The sequence below is a fragment of the Saimiri boliviensis genome, chromosome 12 (assembly GCF_048565385.1).
Source record: "Saimiri boliviensis isolate mSaiBol1 chromosome 12, mSaiBol1.pri, whole genome shotgun sequence".
In the NCBI taxonomy this organism is placed as follows: domain Eukaryota; kingdom Metazoa; phylum Chordata; class Mammalia; order Primates; family Cebidae; genus Saimiri; species Saimiri boliviensis.
This window is the reverse complement of record NC_133460.1, coordinates 30,821,386-30,844,884: the sequence shown is the minus strand read 5'-3', so window position 1 is coordinate 30,844,884 and position 23,499 is coordinate 30,821,386. Positions and strand designations below refer to the sequence as shown.

The 23,499-nt window shown below is 36.0% G+C and overlaps 1 protein-coding gene and 1 pseudogene across 6 annotated transcripts in view; both read left to right on the top strand.

The window, feature by feature from the left end:
- The window catches only part of CCSER2 (coiled-coil serine rich protein 2), a 172,768-nt gene that overhangs the window by 35,761 nt on the left and 113,508 nt on the right, over positions 1–23,499 (top strand). For all 6 annotated transcript variants that reach the window (XM_003929945.4, XM_003929946.4, XM_074382194.1 and 3 more), the window contains 2 exons: positions 971–2,426; positions 3,629–3,825. In XM_003929945.4, coding sequence (XP_003929994.2) covers positions 1,010–2,426; positions 3,629–3,825 — 1,614 coding nt within the window. In that variant the 5' untranslated portion in view covers positions 971–1,009. The remainder of the gene's footprint in view (positions 1–970; positions 2,427–3,628; positions 3,826–23,499) is intronic.
- LOC141579886 (transportin-1 pseudogene) lies at positions 22,698–23,266 on the top strand (annotated as a pseudogene).

The following is a 23,499-nucleotide window of genomic DNA, read 5'->3' as shown; positions in this document are numbered from 1 at the left end:
CTATAGTAGCCTTGTAGTATAATTTGAAGTCGAGTAATGTGATGGCTCGAGATTTGTTTTTTTGTTTAATATTGCTTTGGTTATTTGTCCTCTTTCTTGGCTCCATGTGAATTTTAGGACTGTTTTGTCTAATTCAGTGAAAAATGATGTTGGTATGTTGATATGAATTGCATTGACTGTGTAGACTGCTTTTGGCAGCATTGTCATTTTCATGATATTGATTCCGCTAATGCATGAGTGTGGGATGTATTTCTGTTCATTTGCATTGTCTGATTTCTTTCAGAAGTGTTTCGCACTTCTTCTTGTAGAGATCTTTTACTTCCTTGGTTAAGTATATTGCTAGGTTTTTTTTTTTTGCAACTATGGTCAAAGGGATTGAGTTCTTGATTGTTAGTCATTGTTGTTGTGCTACTGATTTCTGTATTTGGCAACCTGTGATGTTACTGAATGCATTTATCAAATCTAGGAATCTTTTGAAGGAGTCTGTAGGATTTTCTAGATATATAATCACATCATTGGCAAACAGAGATAGTTCGACTTCCTCTTTTCCAATCTGAATGCCCTTTATTTCATTCTCTTGCCTGAGTGAACTGGCTATGGCTTTCTGTATGTTCTTATTTTTAAAGGAGAGACTGTTATCCAAAATGAAAAAATTACTTGGATTGGAAATTGGAAGAAGTACTCTGAGAGTATTGTTTTTTACATAATCAAATTTGGTAATTTGGTTTTATTATTTCTGGATTTTGTAGTCATCATTCATATCATATGTTTGTAAAAGTTAAAAAAAAGTTCTTTATTTTCTTCCAACATAAAGTTATTAGTGCATTCATTATTTGCTAAGAGATCTATAGAAATCATGAGTAGTTTTTGGGCTTTTCTGCATATAAAAATGTAAGTACATATTATGTAATAATTCAAGTAATTATCCTTATTTAGGAATGTTTAATGTACTTCTTTTTTCTCTTCACAGATTCTGTCAAATTTTAAGAACAAATGCACCTTATAGCTCATGGAAGAAAAAACACAAATCAAGACATTTTTGGGTTCCAAGTTGCCAAAGTATGGAACAAAATCTGTAAGAAGTACATTGCAGCCAATGTCAAATGGGACTCCTGTTAATTTATTAGGAACTTCCAAGAATAGTAACATCAAAAGTTACATCAAAAATAATGGCTCGGATTGTTCATCATCTCATTCATTTAATTGGAGAAAAGCAAATAAATACCAGCTTTGTGCACAAGGTGCCGAAGAGCCTAACAATACTCAAAATTCACATGATAAAATAATTGATCCTGAAAAACTTGTTCCTACTCAAGGAATGTTTGATAAAAATGGGGTAAAGGGAGGTTTGAAAAGTGTGTCGTTATTCACATCAAAGTTAGCAAAGCCATCCACTATGTTAGTGTCATCTACAGAGGAGTTAAACCAAAAGTCTTTTTCTGGACCATCTAATTTGGGTAAATTTACCAAAGGCACATTATTAGGAAGGACTTCATATTCTTCAGTCAACACTCCAAAATCACAGTTGAATGGATTTTATGGAAACCGGTCGGCTAGTAGCATGCAAAGGCCTAGAGCAAACTCCTGTGCCACCAGAAGCAGTTCTGGTGAAAGCTTAGCTCAATCCCCAGACAGTAGTAAACCTATTAATTGTGAAAAAATGGTAAGGTCACAAAGTTTTTCACATTCCATTCAAAATTCATTTCTTCCACCTTCATCTATAACCAGATCACATTCCTTTAATAGAGCAGTGGATCTTACAAAGCCTTATCAAAACCAACAGCTATCCATTAGAGTGCCTCTACGGTCAAGTATGCTAACAAGAAATTCCCGTCAGTCAGAAGTACTCAATGGGAATGAACATTTGGGGTATGGATTTAATAGGCCTTATGCTGCTAGTGGAAAGAAGTTGGCTTTACCAAATGGTCCAGGTGTAACTTCTACTTTAGGCTATAGAATGGTTCATCCCTCTCTACTGAAATCTAGCCGATCTCCATTTTCTGGGACTATCACAGTTGATGGAAATAAAAATTCACCTGCTGACACATATGTAAAGGAAGATGCTACAGTTTTGACTGAGGGCAGAGCTACTAATAAGGACCAAGAAGTGATTGAAAATGAAAGTTACAGAACGAAAAACAACCAGAGCATGAAACATGATGCTAAAACGAGATACCTGAGTGATGATGTGGATGACATTTCCTTGTCTTCTTTGTCATCTTCTGACAAGAATGATTTAAGTGAAGACTTTAGTGATGATTTTATAGATATAGAAGACTCTAACAGAACTAGAATAACTCCAGAGGAAATGTCTCTCAAAGAAGAGAAACATGAAAATGTGCTACCACAGGATATATTTGATTCCCCCAAGGAAAATGAAAAAGCCCTCAGTAAAACTGATGAATGGATAGACATAAGTGTCTCTGGTAAATATTACTAACCTTAAGTCTCTTTGCTTTCTTTTAGATAATATAACGGAACTTACATTTAGGATTATCTTCAGGTAGATTTCAAGGTACTATCAGTTTTACAGAGGGATAGATCTAGACAAAATTGGAGTGGGGTAACATTTATTTTCCTTGTGACTTTTGCTTCAGACCCCATTTTTCACCTTATCTAAAACAACATTAATAAAACCACTCTTAATCTTTGTTGTTCTTTGGCTGTTACACACAGGCTTATTCCTGCTTAGTATAGACAGTACTTCTAAATGACTTTTCCCCTACTTACCTCAAACAGTGGTATGACATTCATCAAATCATCTCTTAGGGTAGCATATCATTGTTATTTGTTAAGAGTAAAGCTGTGCCAAAGGGTAAAATGAGATAATCTAGGTTTTGTCTAATCTGATTGATTTTTTTTTAATCCTAAAACATTTTTTTTGTTTAGCAATTTTTGTAGATACATATCCAGAAGGAGCTTTATTTATTTTTTAAACTGAACAAAGTGAAATAATACCTGTTAAACATTTCCTCTTATGTTTGGTTATCCTGTTACTAAATGCTAGAGAAAATGTATTTGGTGTTTGTACGCCCATGTGCTTGAAAATAGAACAAACTGAAGGGATTGGATATAGACATGTGGTGTGTCCAGTCCCTTCAGTTTGTTCAGTTTGTCCCGTGGTATAACCAGATCAGTGCATAGAGATGCATGTACAAACCCCTGGTTGTCTATAGGTTTTCTAAAAGTGACTGCCAGAACAAGTTTATTTCCTTATAGGGAGGCAATTACGAGTACCCTATGTTATTTAATCTATGAAGTTAAATAGTGTACACAGAGGAAAAGGAGTTTCCTGGCAAATGTTTAAAAATAAGTATCTTGGGAAACATAGGAATATGGGGCTTTATTTACATTTTTGGAAATATTACAGAAGTGAAAGATGACTAAGTAAATTTTCTTTTTGTCTATTAGAAAATATTTCAGTAGGTTATTTTAAAGATTTCACCTCTTGATGTTTTCATTGCTTAGGATATAGAAAATGCTAGTTATAAGTGCTGTTTTTTTTGAACCAGCTTTTTTGCTATGATGTATCAAATTATACACATTTATATTTTTAGGACATGAGAAGCAATTATATTTTTGTCAGTCAGTAATCTTTTCTCTCTGTGTCTCTTTAAATGAATTGAAGACAGGAGTGAATGTACAAAACATACTTCTGGGAATAATTTCGTTTCACCGGATACAGACTACAGAGCTGGTTCTTCATTTGAACTCTCTCCATCTGATAGCTCTGATGGAACATACATGTGGGATGAAGAAGGCTTGGAACCCATTGGAAATGTCCATCCAGTTGGGAGCTATGAGTCCTCTGAAATGAACAGCATAGTATGTATGGATTTATATATTCTTGGGACGTTTTATTTACCCTATTATAGAGACACGTGTGCTATGATTGATTTTTTAAAAAGTTTATGAGTTAACTTTACTACTTTGAGAAATGGGAATTCATGTTTCTTAAGAGCCTATAAAATATCTGACCATAGTAGGAAATAAAGCATGAGAATATGTGACATTTGACTTAAATATACTCAACATATTTACATAGATATTCGTCATATGTACATATGTATGTACATTCTATATTAGTAAGTTAATCTTTGCCAGTGGTTCTCAAAGATAGTGGGAAGGAGGTCAATGACAAGAGGTGTTTTTGGTTGTCATAGTGATGAGGGCTTCTTGGTATCTAATGGGTAGATGGCAAGGATGTTGTTTAACATCCCACAGTGCACAGGACAGAGACCACAATGAATTATTTATCTAGCCTAAGACGGCAGTAGTGCTGCTGTTGAGAAACCTTGGCTTGTGCTCTACTGAGGTAACATTGAAGTGCCAACTCTCAGTGGGATAACACAGTAAAAGTTTGTTTTTTACTCTTAGTCTGTTGTGGGTCTGGACAGCTCTCTAGGGCAGCTGCCTTTAGTGATCTAAGCTGCTTTGATTTTGGGGCTTGACCATCTTTGGAGGTCCCTTCTTGTCACTATGGCAGAGTAAGAGAGTGCCGGAGGGTCTCACACATATACTTGTATTGGCCTGCAAGCAACACTTGGCACTTCCATTCATGATCTGTTGGCCAGAACGAATCATATGGTCCCACCTAAGAACTAAAGACAGGAAGTGTAATCTTACTGTGTGCCTGGAAGGCAAGGGAACCAGGTATCGGCAAGTGTTAGAAGACCTACCTTGAATTTATATGTGCATATTTTAAGAAACACAGCAAGTTATGTGGATAATGTGCCATATAGGTAAACTATAATTGGTATGTTTAAAGTGACTCATTGCAATTATTCAGTATATAAAATATGATTTTCCAGTAGTTGTATGGGAAAATTGGTAGTCTTTGTGGATATATTAAATTCCAGGTGAATTTCAGGCAGTATAATTTTCTATACTTCTATAAACCTTTTATTTTAAAAAGCCACTGTTACCAGAGACTTACATAGCACAAAGCTTTTTTTAACCTATATCAACACCTTATATACAAACATTTAATTTAGAGAGAGTATCTTCATCTCATAGATAAAGGAGGCTCAGAAAACGAAACAGTTTTAAGACCTTTGTCTTACTAGGACTTTAAAGGCAAACATGATTGACGTGCAAATGAAAAAGGTGTCCAGCAGATGGCAGTAGTGTACCACTTAGTACCCGACAGTTTTTAGAGGCTAACAATCTTGAGTTTATTGTTTAATCACAAAATAGCTTTCTCTGAAAGAGTTTAGAATGCATCTGGATTGACTGTTAGTTCTTAAGATCCCTGAGTTTGCTCCTTGTTCAGTCGATTTATGTATATGATATGGGAAACAACAAAAACATTCATTCTGTGCTTTGGAACACGACGGTGTTTCTGATCTAAGGAGAAGACAAAGTCTGAGAACGGGTAGAGAATTGATGGCAAAAGTTGAGAACAGTGTGTGGAATTCTCCTACAGTGCTATTGGAGTTACCATTTTTGCTTTGAAGTTCTGTGAATTTTTTATTTTCTATAAATTTTAGGCTTATTTTGTTAGGTGTGTACCTGTTCGGAATTTTTTTTTTTTTTTGTGAATTTGACTTTCTATCATCATTTAGAGATCTTCTCTATCTCTAATAATGTTTTTTGTTTTCAGACTTCTTTTCCCCAAATATTAGTATACCTTACCAGTTTTATTTATACTTTTTCTCTTCTTTTACTATCAACCTCTTTGATATGTAGCAAACAGTTTATTTTGTTAACATTTTCAATTTGTCTTTTTCTTTTGACTACCGAGTTCAAGTTTTTTGTTTGCATTTATTGATATACTTGGACTTTATTCTGCCATCTTATTTTTACTTAAATTGTCCTTTTTTTGTTTTTTCCTAAAGTAGTTCAAAATAGTATCTCTAACTTAATCTAAAGACCTTTAGCATATTCTCACTTTTTTTGGTCTCTACAACATTGCTTCTTCCGGTCCAGGTCAAGATCAGGAGCTTTCTCTAGAATGTACATCAACTGTGTCACTTCTGACACAGCTTACTTCCACCCACTATTTATTTCTGCTGACATTGTTTTTATAGTAAGTCTTCCTTTTTAAAAGAAACAGTGCCTTCCTGTTCCTTTCAGTCATTCTCTTACTCTGCAAGAACTTTAGATAAATGAAACCATAAACATGTACTAGTTTATGTCTGGCTTCTTTTCATTAATATTATGTGTTTGTGACTTGTAGTGTTTTCTCGTATCATATTCCTTTGTGTGAAAATAAACTACAATTTATCTTATTGTTCATGGGCATTTAGGTTGCTTCCAGGTTCTGGCTATTAGAGTATGCACTATTGTGAAGATTTTGATGTATTTTTATTGGTGAACATTTATACATTTTTGTTGGGAAAATGTGTAAGAGAGAGATTCTTGGGTTACAGGCTATGCTCATGTATAAAGATGCTGTCAGGTTTTGAAAGTGGTTGTGCTTGTGTACACTCCTCTTTGGCAGTAAATGAACGTTCCAGAAATTTCACCTTCTTCTGTATACCTGGTGCTTTCTGATTTTTTGCATTTTTGATATTCCGGAGTGGGCATAATAGTATTGCATTGCGATATTATCTTATGTATTTTGATAACTACTCACAGAGCATCTTTCCATATGTTTTTTGGGTAATGAGATTATATCCTCTTTTGTCAAGTGTCTTCTGTTGGGTTATTTGTAGTTTTTCTTAAAGATTTGTAAAAATTCTTGATATTTTTGGATATAAATCTTTTATTTTGTGTAAACATGTAGACATTTGTATGCGTGTATTTACATTTTATGTATGTAGATTATATTCTCTACTGCGAGTTGCTTTTGAAATCTCCTTATAGTGTCTATTGATGATATAACTTAACCAGTTTTGATATTTTCCAATTTTACAGGTTTTCCCTTTGTTGTTACCAATTTTTTAAACTGTTTGTGAAGTCTTTTCCCACTTTAATATCATGAATATTTGTTTCGGTGTTTTGCTCTAAAAGCGTAGAAGCCATTTTTGTTTTTTGTTTGTTTGTCTTTTGAGAAAGTCTCGCTCTATCACCCAGGATGGAGTTCAGTGGCACAATTTTGGCTCACTGCAACCTCCACCTCCTGAGTTCAAGCAATTCTCCTGCCTCAGCCTCCTGAGTAGCTGGGATTACAGGCACCTGCTACACTGCCTGGCTAATTTTTGTATTTTTAGTAGAGATGAGGTTTCACCATCTTGATCAGGCTGTTCTCAAACTCTTGACCTTGTGATCTGCCTGCCTCAGCCTCCCAAAGTGCAGGGATTACAGGTGTGAGCCACTGTGCCTGGCAAGTGTTATTTATTTTTAGTCATTTACGATTAGGTCTGTAGTCCATCTGGAAATTATTTTTGTGTATGGCGTGAGATAGTGGTCAAGATTAATTTATTTTAAAGTGATCTTTCCCCCATTATACTATAGGATCATCTTTGTCATAAATCAGTGACTGCATATATAAATATTTTATTGCATAGACAAATATTTCTGTTTATTTTGTCAGTTATGTTATTTTCATTATTATAGCTTTAAAATAAATTTTGCTGCCTGGTAGTGTTAGGTCTTCCAACTTTGTTCTTGTCCAAGATTTCCCTAGCTCTTCTTAGCCTTTTATGTTTCCAATTAAATATTAGAATGAGCTTGTCAGTTTCCAGAAATGACCTGCAGAGATTTTTGAATGGGATTGCATTGAATTTATAGATAAGTTTGGAGAGAATTAACATATTTATCATGGAGATATAGTCCTCCATTGATTTCAGACTTTAGAAATACTTATTGCTAATGTTTTGTACTTTTCTATAAAATGTTACACATATTTGATTTTGGCAATGTAAGTGGTACTATTGTTATAATTTTATAAGTTTTTGCTCTATGTACAAATATCTCTGATTTTTGTTTGGTGAGTTTTCTAATAATCTTGTAAATTCACTTACTTTCTATAATAATTTGCCTGTGGGTGTTTTTGCAACTTGTATATACACTATATAATCATACCATTGGCAAAGTTGCCTCACCACTCCAGGACTACCCCTATACATGAGCTAGGACCACCAATATAATATTGAATTGAAATGGTGATATAATTTCAGAGGGAAAGCTTTAGAAGTTCACCATTAAAGTTTTTGTGGGGGAATTGTGATGGGGGTTAATCAGAGTATGGAAATTCTCTTTTGTTTGCTGACTTTTTGTTGTGAATGAATGTCAAGTTTTACCAAATGCTTTCTCTACATAATGAAATACATTTTTCTGTTAGCGTGGTAGATTGCATGTCTTGATTTTCAAATAGTAGAATACCTTTCCATTCTGAGAATACATTCACTTGGTCATGATGTATTATTATTTCAAATGTTGTTAAACTAGATTTTCTAAGTTTTTAAATTTTAAAATTATTTTTAAAAATTAATTTTTTAAAAAGAGATAGGGTCTTAGTATATTGTGCAGGCTGGCTTTGAACTCCTGGGCTGAAGTGATTCTCCCCCCATGGTCTCTTAAATAGTTGGGACTACAGGTGCATGCCACCATACCCAGCTCTGCTAATATTCTATGATTTTGTGTATGTTCATGAGCAAGATTGTTCAACTCTGTAATTTTCTTTTTGATGTTTTTGCCATGTTTTGGTATTGAGATCATGCTGGCTTTATAATGAGTTGACAAGTGTTTCTTATTTTTCTGTCCTTTGAAAGAGTTTGTGTACAACTGATGTACTTATTCCTTAAGTATGTAAAAGAATTCACCAGAATTCAGCCTTCTGGACCTGGAGTTTTCTTTATGAGAAGGTGCTTTTTTTTTTTTTTTTTTTTTGGAGATGGAGTCTCGCTCTGTCACCAGGCTGCAGTGGCACGATTCCAGCTCACTGCCACATCCGCCTCTGGTGTTCAAGTGATTCTCCTGCCTCAGCCTCCTGAGTAGCTGGGACTACAGGTGTGCACAACCATGCCCAGCTAGTTTTTGTATTTTTAGTAGTGACGGGGTTTCACCATGTTGACCAGGATGGTCTCGATTTCCTGACCTCACGATCTGCCCACCTCGGGCTCCTAAAGTGTTGGGATTACAGGCGTGAGCCACCGTGCCCAGCCTATGAGAAGGTTTTTAATAACAGATTTAATTTTTAGATATTGGCATATTAAAATTTGTATGTATATTCATGTTGGTTTTTGAGAATTAGCTCATTTCATCTAAATTTGTCATTTGTTGGTGAAAGTTGTTTAGGATCATCTTTTTAACATCTTTAGGGTTTTATAGTGACGTCTGCTTTTCATTCCTGATACTGGTAATTGATATTCCCCCCCCCCCTTTTTTTTTTTCTTTTTCAAGAATCAAATTTGGGCTTCCTGATTTTTCTATGTTTTGCTTATTTTCTGTTTTTATTGATTTCGGTTTATAATCTTTATTTCCTTTTGCTTTTCTTTAGTTCAATTTGTTTTTTCTTTTCCAAAGTTTTTGACATGGAAACTAGATAATTGTTTTTTAGCCTTTCTCCCTTCTCTGTCATGTGAATGAATTCTCACAAAGAGAAGGCTTTATTATGTGGGAAAGAAAGCATACAGGAAGCACCCTAGTAGTAAACATAGCAGTTTCTTTTTTTGTGCCTTGTTTTAAAAGTATGAATTCTCAGGCATGTTGTATAGACTATTTTCCTTAATGCTTTTATATATCCATGAACAGTATACAGTATGGTTTTATATGTGTTTTACAACTTCGGTAAGTGATATATAATATTCTACAGGTTCCTTTTTTTAATCTCAATTGTATATTTTTCTGTATATATGTATTTATATTGTAGTTCAAATTCATTTTTATTACTTTATAATATTCTGTCATTTGAATATACCAGTATTTTTCTGTTCCCCTGATAATCAACATTTCAGTTATTCTTTATTGCTAATAATAATGTCTACATGGTGTAGCAGTGAACATTCGGATTCAATTCTTTTTGATCATGTAAGTCAATTTCTTTAGGATAGAAACCTAGCAATAGCATTCCTAGCATATAAAACTAGGAATAGTGTATTTTCAACTTTATTAAGTATTACCAAACTTCTCCCTAAAATGATCCACCAGTCTATACCTTCCAGTAGAGGCTGAGGATTTCTGTCACTCCTCATCTTAACCCCATATGTCATCTGACTTTAACATTTTAACCAGTCTGGTGAGTGTGAGATAATACATAATTTTAATTTACATTTATACCATTGTTGATTTTGTCATTTTTTCACATATTTTACTGGCTGTTTTGTTTCCTTTTATGTAAATTTTTAAATTTTTTGAATGATTTTTTTCAATTGGGTTGTTTTGTCTTTTTTCTTACTGGGGAAAAGGTTTTTACATGATTGGAATTTAATTCTTGTTAAATGTGTTGCAGAGAATTTTCTCTAAGCCCATGGCTTCTGTTTTGTTTTTTGTATCTTTTTACCATTCATAGTTTTAAATTTTGACAAATTTAGTAATGTTTTTCTTTATCATTTTTGCTTCACATGCTTATGTATACTGTGTGTATAAGATACCCTTTCCCATCCTAAGGCCGTGCAGGTATTTTGTTTAATAAGAGTTGTTATGGCATAATGATTAAGAGCCAGAGCTCTGGAACAAGCTAAGTTAGAAACCCACCTCTGTCATGTACTTGCCATGTCTCCTTGGATTCTCTGTGTTCCTTTTTAAAAAATATAGATGATAATTGTACCCACCTCCAGGACTGATGTTAGGAAGTCCACCTGGATAGTATGACAGGCATGTGATTCCCTTGTGATACTGGTTGTTGAGTATTTTTGGAGTATCATCTCTGATTAACTCATGGGATTACTATGAACAATAACCGAGGTCATACATATAAAGTACTTATTAATGCCAGGTACATAACAAGAGCTCAACATATGTTTGTTATGTTATCGTCTAATTGTTATGTTTTACATTTTAAGACTTTTATTCATCTGAAGTTGATATTAGGCACAGTAATTTACACTCATTAATATTCTTCCATGATATACTTGGGGTACTATGCAGAAAAGAATTAATGTCACAGGTTCTAAGATTGCTTCTTGTTAGATAACCTGCTTGAATGGTTGGCCCTTGGCTGGTAAACAGTTCCCTACAGTGATATAAAACTTCCATAAATGGTAAGAGTGTGGTAGGTTTGCTATGCCTAAACTGCACAAATAATGTGATTTATGCTGAATACCTGATTTCCTTCTGGGAATCTGGAATTTTGGTATGTGTGAGGCAGAGTGTACCCACATGACCATCCCCCAATGAAAACCTTGGGAGCTGAGTTTCTTAGGAACACCCATAATGGACAAGACTTCATACTCTTTGCATGTGTTGTCACAACTGGTTGGTAGAAGAATTAACTACATCCTGTGTAACTCCATTGGGAGAGGACTCTTGGAAGCTTACACCCGATTTTGCCCCATGTGCCTTTTCCTTTCTTATTTTGCTTTGTATCCTTCTGCTGGAATAAATTTTAGTTATTATTACTGTATGCTGAATCCTTTGACTCCTCTTAGTGAATTGTCTATCTTGGCTGTGGGCTTGGGGCCTCCTGACACAGGTACTGATATGAAGTTATCTTTGTTTACTGCATGATAGCATCTTATTTTGTTCGTCATCTTTTATATTAATCCTTTGGAGTAGCTATGGACTACCTATTACCTTTGGTTTCAGACTAGGATGAATTCTAGAGGAGTTGAGCAAACTGGCACTGGTAAGTTGGGAACGATTTTACTACTTGTTACACTCTCTGTCTGGGGTTCTTGATTTTCAGCCTTATATATGCTCAGGCTAACTCAGAATTTTTGAACTCAGTAAACTTTTAATATTTAACTTTCTTGAAGATTAAATATACCATTTTTTTTCTGGTAAATATTATTACAATCATATTGTATGTGCACAGTCTTAGGCAAAAAGACATTTTTTTCTCTTGTAAGCAACAGTGAGCCATTCTCAGAATCTTCTTTGTAGCAATGCTGTGACCAGTGTGAGAGCTCTCATTGAAGAATAGTTGAACTACAATGTCATGATGATTGATTTTCTAACACTAAAATACTTAGGAGGTGATAATTTTAAATCATCACATGGAGTGCCTTTATTTTTGGAATGATTTTTATAGGAGACCCAAAGAAGTATGTGAATCAGATGATCACTAAAAGTATCTGGCTTTGTTTTATCAGTCTTGCTTTATCTTCATTTAGTGGACAAGTTTAATTCCTTATTTAAATGAGATTCTTGTTCACTTTAAGAAGTAGATCCAGAAACTTACTTGAACGCTTTCGACACACCAATAAGTAGTTATGCCTTCATTTTCATGAGGCTAACACATTTTGTTATACATTTCTTTATCTGTGTTTTTCTAAGGGGATAGCTGGCTAAATTTGGATTTTTACCTTGTGATTGATGTAGCTAGACTTTATTGAGATTTAAATGTCTGCTGAATGTCATAATATTCTTAGCAGTGTTTGTGTGGGTATGTGAGTTTCTTAGATTATTTGTACTGAATTTTGGAATTTCTCTAGTCCAAAAATATAGAAGAAGAACATAAAAATATCAAGCCTGGCTTGTATTTGCCTTATTTAGTTTTGAGTTTTAAAATGAATTTAGGAAGTTTTAATTGCTCTCTAATTTTGTATCTGTGCCATTTTACTTAGCTTGGGTTATACTCTAAGAGACCAGAGATGCTTTAATCTTTCTCACACATATTCACCTATGCTATCTCAGGTAGTTGCACCTTGTCTACATTTTGCGTTTTTCACTTTATTTAATAGTATTATACTACTGTCAGACTGTTTTCATTAAACTCTGGTGAGATCATATTGCTCTTACTTTAAATCTGTATCTGAATAACAAAGATCAGAGCAGAACTAAATGAAATTGAAATGACAAAATCATAAAAATAATCAGTGAAATGAAGAGTTGGTTCTTTGTAAGGATAAACAAAATGGACAGGCTGCTAGCTAGATTAGCCAAGAAGAAAGAGAAAGGATTCAGATAGGCATGATCAGAAGTGATAAAGGTGATTTTACAATTGATACCATGGACATACAAAAGTTCATCAGACACTACTATAAACATCTCTGTGCACAAACTAGAAAACCTAAAGGAAATGGATAAATTTCTACAAACATATAACATCCCAAGATTGAACCAGTAAGAAATGAAAATAATAAATAACGAAACGGAATTGGTCATTTAAAAAAAAAAACAACAACAACAACCAAAAAAAGCCCAAGAGCAGACAGATTCACAGTTCAGTTTTACCAGGCATACAAAAGAGCTGGCATCAATCTTACTGAAACCGTTCCAAAAAATTGAGGAGGGGGAATCCCTAACTCATTCTATTAAACTAGTATCGTCCTGGTACCCAAATCTGGCAAGGACACAACAAAAAAAAGAAAACTACTGGCTAGTATCCTTGATGACCACACATGCAAAACTGCAACAAAATACTGGCAAACGAAATCAAAAAGCAAATTAAAAAGATCCATCATGATCAAGTGGGTTTTATTTTACCAATGCAAAGATGGTTCAACATAGATACGTCAGTAAATGTGTTTCACCACGTAAGAAGATTAAAAATAAAATCTGTATGCTTATCTCAATATATGAAGAGAAAGCATTTGATAAAATGCAGCATCCCATCATGATCACCCTAAGCAAACTAGGCATCAAAGGAACATACCTCAAAATAAGAGCTCTATATGATAAACCCATAGCCAGTATCATACTGAATAGGCAAAAGTTGAAAGCATTTCCCCTGAAAACTGGAACAAGACAAGGATATCCACTCCCATCACTCTTATCATCATAATCCTAGCCAGAGCAAACAGGCAAGAGAAGAAAGTAAGTCATCCAAATTATAAACGATGAAGTAAAATTACCTATTGGTTGATGACATGATCTCATACTTAAAAAACCCTAAAGATTCCTCTGAAAGACTTTTAGAATAGATAAACAATTTCAGTAAAGTTTAAAAAAATTAATATACAAAATTTAGTGGCATTTCCATACATCATTAGTGATCAAACAGAACCAAATTCAGAGCTGAAATCCATTTACAATAGACACACACACACACACACACACACACACACACACACACACACATATCCTAAGAATACATTTAACCAAGGAGGTGAAAGACCTCTGCAAGGAGAACTACAAAACACTGATGAAAGAAATCATAAGTGATACAAACAAACTGATAAACATTTCATTCTTATGGATTAGAAGAATATTATTTAAATGACCATACTGCTCAAATTTACAGATTCAGGGCAATTCCCACTAAATTACCAACATCAGTTTTTACAGAATTAGTTCCTAACCTAAAATTCATGTGGAACTAAAAATAGGCTAAATAGCCAAAACAATTCTAAGCAAACAGAACAAAGCCAGAGGCATCACATTACTTGACTTCAAACTATACTACAAAGCTTTAGTAACCAAAACAGCATGGTACTGGTACAAAAATAGACACATTGATCAATGGAACAGAAGAGAGAACCAAGAAGTAAAGACATATACATATATCTGACTGAACTTTGACAGAATCAACAAAAATAAACTATGGGGAAAGGACACCCTTTTCAATAAATGGTGCTGGGTAAATTGGCTAGTCATATGCAGAAGAAATGAAACTGGACCCCTGTCTCTCACTGTACGCCAAAATTAACTCAAGATGGATTAAAGACTTAAATGTAAGACCTGAAACTATAAAAAATCTGTGAAGAAAACCTAGGAAAAACTCATCTGGACATTGACTTAGGCAAGAGATTGAGTAAGACCTCAAAAGTAAATGCAACAAAAACAAAAATAGACAAAATGGGACTTAATTATAACTTCTGCACAACCGAAGAAACAACAGAGTAAACAGACAACCTACAGAAAATGAGAAAATATTTCTAAACCATGCATCTGAAAAATGACCAGTATTCAGAATTTACAAGGAAATGAACAAGAAAAAACTGTCTAACTCCATTAAAAGATGGGCAAATGATATGAACAGACATTTCTCAAAAGAAGACATACAAGCAGCCAACAAACATGAAAAAAAAGCTCAACATCACTAATCATTAGAGTGATGCAAATCAAAACCACAGTGAGAGTCCATCTCATACCAGCTAGAATGACTATAAAAAAGTTAAATAACATGTTGGTGAGGATGTGCAGAAAAGGGAATGCTTATAACACTGTTGATGGGAATGAAAATTGAAAATTAGTATAACTTTTGTGGAAAACAGTGCAGAGATTTCTCAAAGAACTAAAAATAGAATTACTGTTTGGTCTAGCAGTCCCACTACTGGACGTCTACACAGAGAAAAAGAAGTTACTATATCAAAATGGTACCTGCACTTGTATGTTTATCACAATAAACAAATAATCAAAATAGCAAAGTCATGGAATCAGCCTAAGTGTTCATTAGTAGTTGATTAGATAAAGAAAATGTGGTATATATACACCATAGAATACTGTGCAACCATAAAAAAGAATGAAACAGACCGGGCACAGTGGCTCATGCCTGTAATTCCAGAACTTTGGGAGGCTGAGGCAGGCAGATCACTCGAGGCCAGGAGTTCAAGACCAGTGTGGACAATATGACTAAACCCTGTCTCTACTAAAACTACAAAAATTAGCCAGGCATGGTGGTGCACACCTGCAATCCCAGCTACTTGGGAGGCTGAGGCACAAGAATCACTCAAACCCGGGCAGAGGCTGCAGTGGCGGAGGCTGCAGTGGCGGAGATAGTGCCACTGCACTCCAGCCTGTGTGACAGAGCAACACTCTGTCTCAGAAAAAAAAAAAAAAAAAAAAAAAAAAGAATGAAGCTCTATCCTTTGTAGCAACATGGACAGAGCTAGAGGTCATTATTCTAAGTATAACTCAGGAACAGGAAATCATATACTGCATGTTCTCATTTGTAAGTGGGAGCTAAACAGTGGGTACACATGGATATAAGCATGGAAATAATAGACACTGGGGACTTCAGAAGTGCAGAGGATAGATGGGGGTTAAGAGTTGAAAAATTAACTATTGGGTACAGTGTTTACTCTTTGGGTGGTGGGTTTCTAGGAGCCCAAACCTCACCATTATGCAATATGTTCATGGAGTAAACTCACATGTATCTCATGAATCTAAAATTTAAAAAAATCTGGCCAGACTCGGTGGCTCATGCCTGTATTCCCAGCACTTTGGGAGGCCGAGGTGGGTGGATTGCCTGAGTTTAGGAGTTCAAGACCAGCCTGGGCAACATGGTGAAACCCAATCTCTACTAAAATACAAAAGATTAGCTGGGCATGGCAGCATGTGCCTGTAATCTCAGCTACTCAGGAGGCAGAAGCAGGAGAATTGCTGGAACCTGGAAGGCAGAGGTTGCAGTGAGCTGAGATCACGCTACTGCACTGTAGCCTGGGCTATGAGAGTGAAACTCTGTCTCAAAAAAAAAAAAAAAAAAAGTATGTATCCACGTTCAGGGCCCTATTTCATACTGCTGCTACCTTACCTACATTCCCGGGCTAAGACCATTTGAGGTTACTTATATTTTTTCTTAATGCTCCCATCTGTTCCTCCTTTAAGGCTGTATTCAGACTTTTATTTTCTCCATTTCCCCTAATGGTTAACTGTTCAGTGATGAGACCCCATAGCACTTTAAATTACACCCTGATTTTCTTCCTGTCTCCTTCCTGTTAAATCAAGAAGACTTCTCATCTCTTTGTGCTGTGATACCGACTTAGTGTGTGTCAGTATCGATAAATGGTTCTTTCCAGTTAGAGTAAATTACTCCATTCTTCCTACATCTAATCATTTGCTTCCTCCTACTTTTGGCACTTTATTTTAATTTATGGTGTACGACTTTGTATTGATCTTCATACCTGCACTGAAATAATTTTGAAGACAAGGACTGGACTGGACTTATCTTTTTTTTTTTTTTTTTTTTTTTTTTTTTTTTGAGATATAGTCTCACTCTGTCACTCAGGCTGGAGTGCAGTGGTGCGATCTTGGCTCACTGCAACCTCTGCCTTCCAGGTTCAAGCAGTTCTCCTGCCTCAACCTCCTGAGTAGCTGGGATTACAGGTGTGCACCACCATACTCAGCTAATTTTTTGTATTTCTAGTAGAAATGGTGTTTCACCATGCTGGCCAGGCTGCTCTCAAACTCCTGACCTCTTGATCTGCTTGCCTTGGCCCCAACAAAGTGCTGAGATTACAGGTGTGAACCACCATGCCCAACCTGGATTTTGCTTTACTAAAATTCTCATTTTTTGATGCTTATGCCCCTTTACTTCAGGTTTTATTGTATGCCCTGCATCAGTATTAAGCTTCTTCTCAGTTATGTGTATTTAGATTATTTTGTTTTAGTTTAGAATAAAGTCTCAAATCTTGGTTTGTGATTCATAAGGTTATTTCATGGCTGGACTTTTCCTTGTTTACATTTGTGCTGTCACTGTGAATTAATAGCCTTTTAAAAAATCTTTTCTACTGAGGCCACTGTAGAGTGTTATTTTCCCCTTTAATTCATCCTCATGAAGTGGTGGGAAGGGTAGGATAGATGGTGTTGATGATCTTTCAAAGCGATGCAGAAACCAGTGTACTTGTACCTATTAAAAAGTGACAGCAAATAGTACAAATGACTCCTCCTACCCCCTGAACCATTTAAACATAAGCTTCCTACCTGAAGTCCTATGACCCTCAGATACTTTAATGCAGAGATCCCCAAACTTTTTGACTGGTTTTGTGGAAGACAGTTTTTCTATGGACTGGTGTGCAGATGACGATGGTTTCAGGATGAAACTTTTCCACCTCCAATCATCAGGCATTAGATTCTCATAAGGAGTGTGAACTCACGTGTTCCGTTCACAATAGGGTTCACTCTCCTATGAGAATCTAATGCTGCTGGTAATATGACAGGAGGCGGAGCTTAGGTGGTAATGCTCCCTTGCCTGCTGCTCACCTCTTGCTGTGCAGTGTGTTCCTATCTGGCCATTGACTGATACTGGTCCATTGCCCAGGGGTTGGAGACCCTTGCTTTAATGTATGTTTTTTGGAAACAAGAACATTTTCCTATATAATCACAGAATAACCATTCATATCATGAAATTAACATGGATACATTACTACCACCAAATTATTGAACCCCATTCAAGTTTCTCCATTTGATCAATAATTTGTATATATATGCATATATATGTATATATGTGTATATATATATTTAGTTGACAAATGATCCTTTATTGAAATATTTTCCTTTGTGCTTCTCAACTAGTTGAGCATTCTGCTGCACCACTGTTTATGTTATGTATGATCTCATGAGGGTGGTGGTCATCAGCATTGCAGCCCATAGATAAGGCAGTCCCCAGAATCTCTTTAATGGTTCCAGAGAGAGTTCTCTGCTTAAAGATCAGTGCCACATCTTCGAGCAGTGTTGACAATCTCATCAAAAGTGATATTTTCACCTTGTTTAATATTTTCCTGTTTCTTTCTGTCTCCTAGCTATTCCTTGAGGGCTTTGATGATCAGTGCAGAGGGAGAAAGTACCGCCTCAATCTGGGCCTGTCTATTCTGAATGGTCAGTTTTCCTATTATTCCCAGACTCTTCCAGTTGCTGGTTGCTTTGGCAATTTCATCACCCACCGTTTTTTGGAGACAGACTCTGGGCACCCATCTTGGGGGCCAGTGCAGATGTGGCATTGACTTTACCCTGGTACACCTCAGGTATACAACTTTGATCTCGTTGGTGTGGAACTTCAGCAGCATGGTGGAGGCAGCTGGTGTCGGATTAACCTAGATTCGGTACAGCCAGAGTTACACCTTGGCTTCCTCTGAGCGAAAAACTGAAGGCAATAATATCTTCTGTAGTAAAAAGATCTATGTTAGAATCACATGATGGTTTGGTGTGTTACTGACATTAGTCTCTTCAGTCTCCTGGCCAGTGCGTGCTCCTTCAAACAAGCTTCTGTGTTTTTTTCTTCTATCATAATTCTTTGAGCACTCCTCTGCTCTTTCATACACGATGTTTTAGTCTCATTTTGCATTTTTTTCTACCCTAGGCCTGGAATGAATGATTTCTTCTAGAGTCCTGGTTCTTTTTATTGGGAAATGTTGTTTTAGAGCCAAGTTTTGGGGGTTAGGTATGCTCACTGTGAGCCAAAAGTTGCTGCTTACAGGCATCTTCAGTGGTGAGAGCTGGGGAATATATATATACACATACACACATATGTGCACATACATATCAATATTTATGTCCACATTATATAATTTTAAAACCATGAATTCATACTAATACCTCCAGTTCTATCCTAATACCACAGGATTCAATTCTAGTTTTTTCCCTTTCTGTATTTGCAACCCCGTATCTCTGATGTTGAGAAACCTAACTTCTATTATCCTTAAAATATTTACAGTTATGCATCACTTAACAGTGGGAATATATTCTGATAAATGTGTTAGGTAATTCCATTGTTGTGCAAGCATCATAGAATGTACTTTAACAAATTTAGATGTTGTAGCCTACTATACACCTAGTCTATATGGTATGAGCCTATTGCTCTTAGGATACAAACTTGTATAGCATATTACCTTTCTGAATACTGTAGGCAGTTGTAACAATAATAATTTGTGTATCTAAGCATATCTAAATACAGAAAAGGTAATGCACTGCACTATGATGTTATGACAGTTATGACATCATTATGTCACTAGGCAATAGGAATTTTTTAGCTCCGTTATAATCTTAAGGGACAAGTTTTATATGCAGTCAGTCCTTGACCAAAATGTCATTATATGGTGCATGACTGTTCTCAAACCTCCTTTGTAACCCACTTCATTTCTGCCACCATATCCTCTTTCACGTCGAAGTCTCATCCTGTTTGGGGTCTGAAACTTCTACACTATTATACATGGGTTATTTGAAGAAGGATTTATGGAGATGATCTTGGACATCTTAATCTTTTTTTTTTTTTTTTTTTTTTTTTTGAGACGAAGTCTTGCTCTCTCGTCCAGGTTGGAGTGCAGTGGTATGATCTTGGCTCACCGCAACCTCTGCCTTTTGAGTTCAAGTGGTTCTCTTGCCTCAGCCTCCCCAGCAGCTGGGATTACAGGCCACACCACTGCACCCGGCTAATTTTTGTGTTTTTAGTAGAGATGGGGTTTCACTATGTTGACCAGGCTGGTCTTAAACTCCTGACCTCAGATAATCCGCCCACCATGGCCTCCGAAAGTGTTAGGATTACGGGTGTGAATCACCATGCCAGGCTGAACATCTTAATCTTAATAATATAGATGCCGTATAAATATTCTAAGAGCTTCACATGTATCTGTTTTTTTTTTTTCTTTCTTTCTTATGGAGTCTTGCTCTGTTGCCCATGCTGGAGTGCAGGGCACAATCTCAACCTCAGCTCACTGCAACCTCCGCCTCCTGGGTTCAAGTGATTCTCCTGCCTCAGCCTCCTGTATACTTGGGATTACAGGCACACACTACCATGCCCTTCTAATTTTTGTGTTTTTAGTAGAGATAGGGTTTCACCATGTTGACCAGGCTGGTCTCGAGCTCTGATCTCAAGTGATCCACCTGCCTCGGCTTCCTTAAGTGTTGGAATTACAGGCATGAGCCACCATGCCTGGCCAGGCATATATCTGTTTCATTATCAAAATGAATGACATTAAAAAACTATGAAAAATCCTTCTGTGTATAATAACTTTATAGTATCTGGATCATTTAGTGTGATTAATACGGAGGCTTGGAATTAGAAGTGTGCAGAGAGCTAAAAGCTTCATTTTTTTCAAATAATAGTTCCAAATTTGGTGTAAACTTCTCTGATTTTTAGGGAATGCAAATTAGATTATCTTAATGGTCAGTTTATATCGTAGTGTTTAATTATAATCATTTATGAAAGTGCACAGCGACTAGTGTTGGAAGGATTTGTAAGAATCCTGAGATCAGCTCAATCCTAAAGATTTGAGAAACATCTCTTTCAAAGTTATTTCTAAAGGGAAAAATATTGCTTATAAGAAAAAAACAGCACATATGATACTACGTTTGTTGTGTATTTGTAGAGATAAAGAACTTTCTGTCCTTTAAATGAATATCATTAAGGGTGCTAGGTATCCAGAGCTTTTTTTTTCTTTTTTTGTAATTAGGTTCAGACTGAATAAAAAACACATTTGTAAATATATTGGTGTATTGGTTTTTTCTCATTGCTGTGACATATTACCATAGTTAGTAGTTTAAAACAGCATTTATCTTACCATTTTGAAGCTCAAGTCCAAAATGTGTCCTGGGGCAAGGCTGTCTTCCTTTGTATGCTCTAGGAGAGCATCTAGACCTTTCTTCTTTCATTTACTTGGCCTTTTACTATTTGGCAAAGCTGTAGTATATTTTATATGCAGAAAAATTAGATGCTATAAGATCAAGGTCATAGAGATCATTTAGTCTTATCCATTTATTTCATAGATAGATAACTGAGGCCTAGAAAAGTAAAGTCACATAGTCACTCTAGTCATTGTTTTTACTGCCACAATAGATTTATATTGGGTTTCTCCTTTAAGGTAAAGAAAACCTGTTTAGCACTGTCCTCTGTTTTCTGTCTGTTACCAAATGACTGCCTTTTGGAGAATGGTTCACTTGGGCTTTTATCAGAGAAACCTTTTTTGAAAACTAGACATTCAGATTATCTGCTTCTGCACTTATTTATCTCTGTACTGACCTATATATTAGGGTCTCAGAACAAAAGGAAAAAAGGCAGTATATAGAAGGTTTTCTCTGTATGTTTCTTTTTCGTTCATTCATTTATGTTCAGCTGGCTTTTAAAAACTGCTTTCTGTTTGCTACTGCTGGAGGAATGTTGAATGCTTTAGAAAGGGCGGGAGGGATTGCGGAGTGTATGAGGAACTATAAGAAGGCCAGGATAGCCTGAGCACTGACTCAGAGGAAAGAAGTGCCAGGAGAGAGGCTGTCAGTACAGAACTTTCACAGAGCTTGAAGGATTTGGATATTTGACCTAAAAATTGAAGGGAAGCAGTTGGAGAATTTTAAACTCCAAAAAATTTAATTCAGTTTACATTTTTAAAATGCTCTGTATGAAGATTGAATTAGAGGGGAGCTAGACAGGATGCTGGAAGCTAATGTTGAAGTGAGAGGTGGTAGTCACTTAATGCTATTTTGGTGGTAAAGTGGAGGATCTGGTGGGGCGAGTAGTTTTGAACATGGGTTTAGAGGGTACATTGACCAAATTCCATTATTGATTGACTGTAAGGGTGAAAAACATCACCTCCCTAGCTTTAGAAATTATAACTGGTGTTTCTGCTTTAATTCATTTTGCCAAATTATTTTATCACCAGTTTGACTTGTTACTTTTCTTGTGGCTTTCCCATTCCTTCTTATGTCATATCTAAACTTTGGCTTTCTTCTTTTCATAATCTGTTCTCACTTCTTTTTTTCAGTCTGTCTAGTCACTTTTAATCTCTAGTTACTACTACATGTTCCTGAATGTATAGTTGATACTTTGTTACCTCTCTTACCTCTCCTGTAAGTTTCTGGCACTAAGCAAGGACTCAATAATTAAGTGTTGAAATGGGTCATGATGATGTCATGATGACATGTGATAAATATTGCCTTTTCATAAAAATAAATGGAAACATTTAAATTAAAGGTACTGACGCTTGGTGGCCGTGGCAGCAGCAGCCGACATTGGGGATTCGGGCTGCCAGGAGCAGTTCCATTGGTTTCACCAGCAAACCAAGATGGAGTATGAGTGGAAACCTGACAAGCAAGGGCTTCAGCAAATCCTGAAGTTTTGAAGTAGTTCTAGTCCCCAGACACCACCATTCAGAGAACTGTGCACCAGAAACTGGAACAGGTTAATTAATATCCAGACTTTAACAACTACTTGATTTTTGTTCTTACAAAATTAAAATCTGAGGATGAACCCACAAGATCATTGAGTGGTCTCATTTTGAAGAATAATGTGAAACAGGCTTTATTAAAAGTGAATGTTTAGATAATATTGGTGACTCCTCTCCTCTGATTAGAGCCACTGCTGGTATTTTTATCACAACTATAGTCTCCAAGGGAGAATTGCAGAATTGGCCTGACCTCTTACCAAAACTGTAGCCTGTTGGATTGTGAAGATTATAACACCTGTCAGGGAGCATTTGACACCCTTCAGAAGATTTGTGAAGATTCTGCTGAGGTTTTAAATAGTGATGTTTTACATCATCCTCTCAACATCACGATTCCCAAAATTTTACAGTTCTTCAAGCACAGTAGTCCAAAAATAAGGTCCCACGCTGTTGCATATGTCAATCTCTAACTGGGGGACAGGAGCAGGGCTGCGGAGCAGTCCAGTGATGCTCACTGTTCCCCAATCGAATGTGTTTTTTCCAGGTATTTGGGCTCTTCCTCATCCGATAATGGGGAAGAGACCCAGGCGGCCACGGAGATACTGTTCAAGTAAATATCAGACCCAAAGAGCTCTGCAGAAAAGTGATTTATTTGTCAGAGAGAGAGAGAAAGAAAGAGAGAGAGCTCCCACGTTGTCATGGG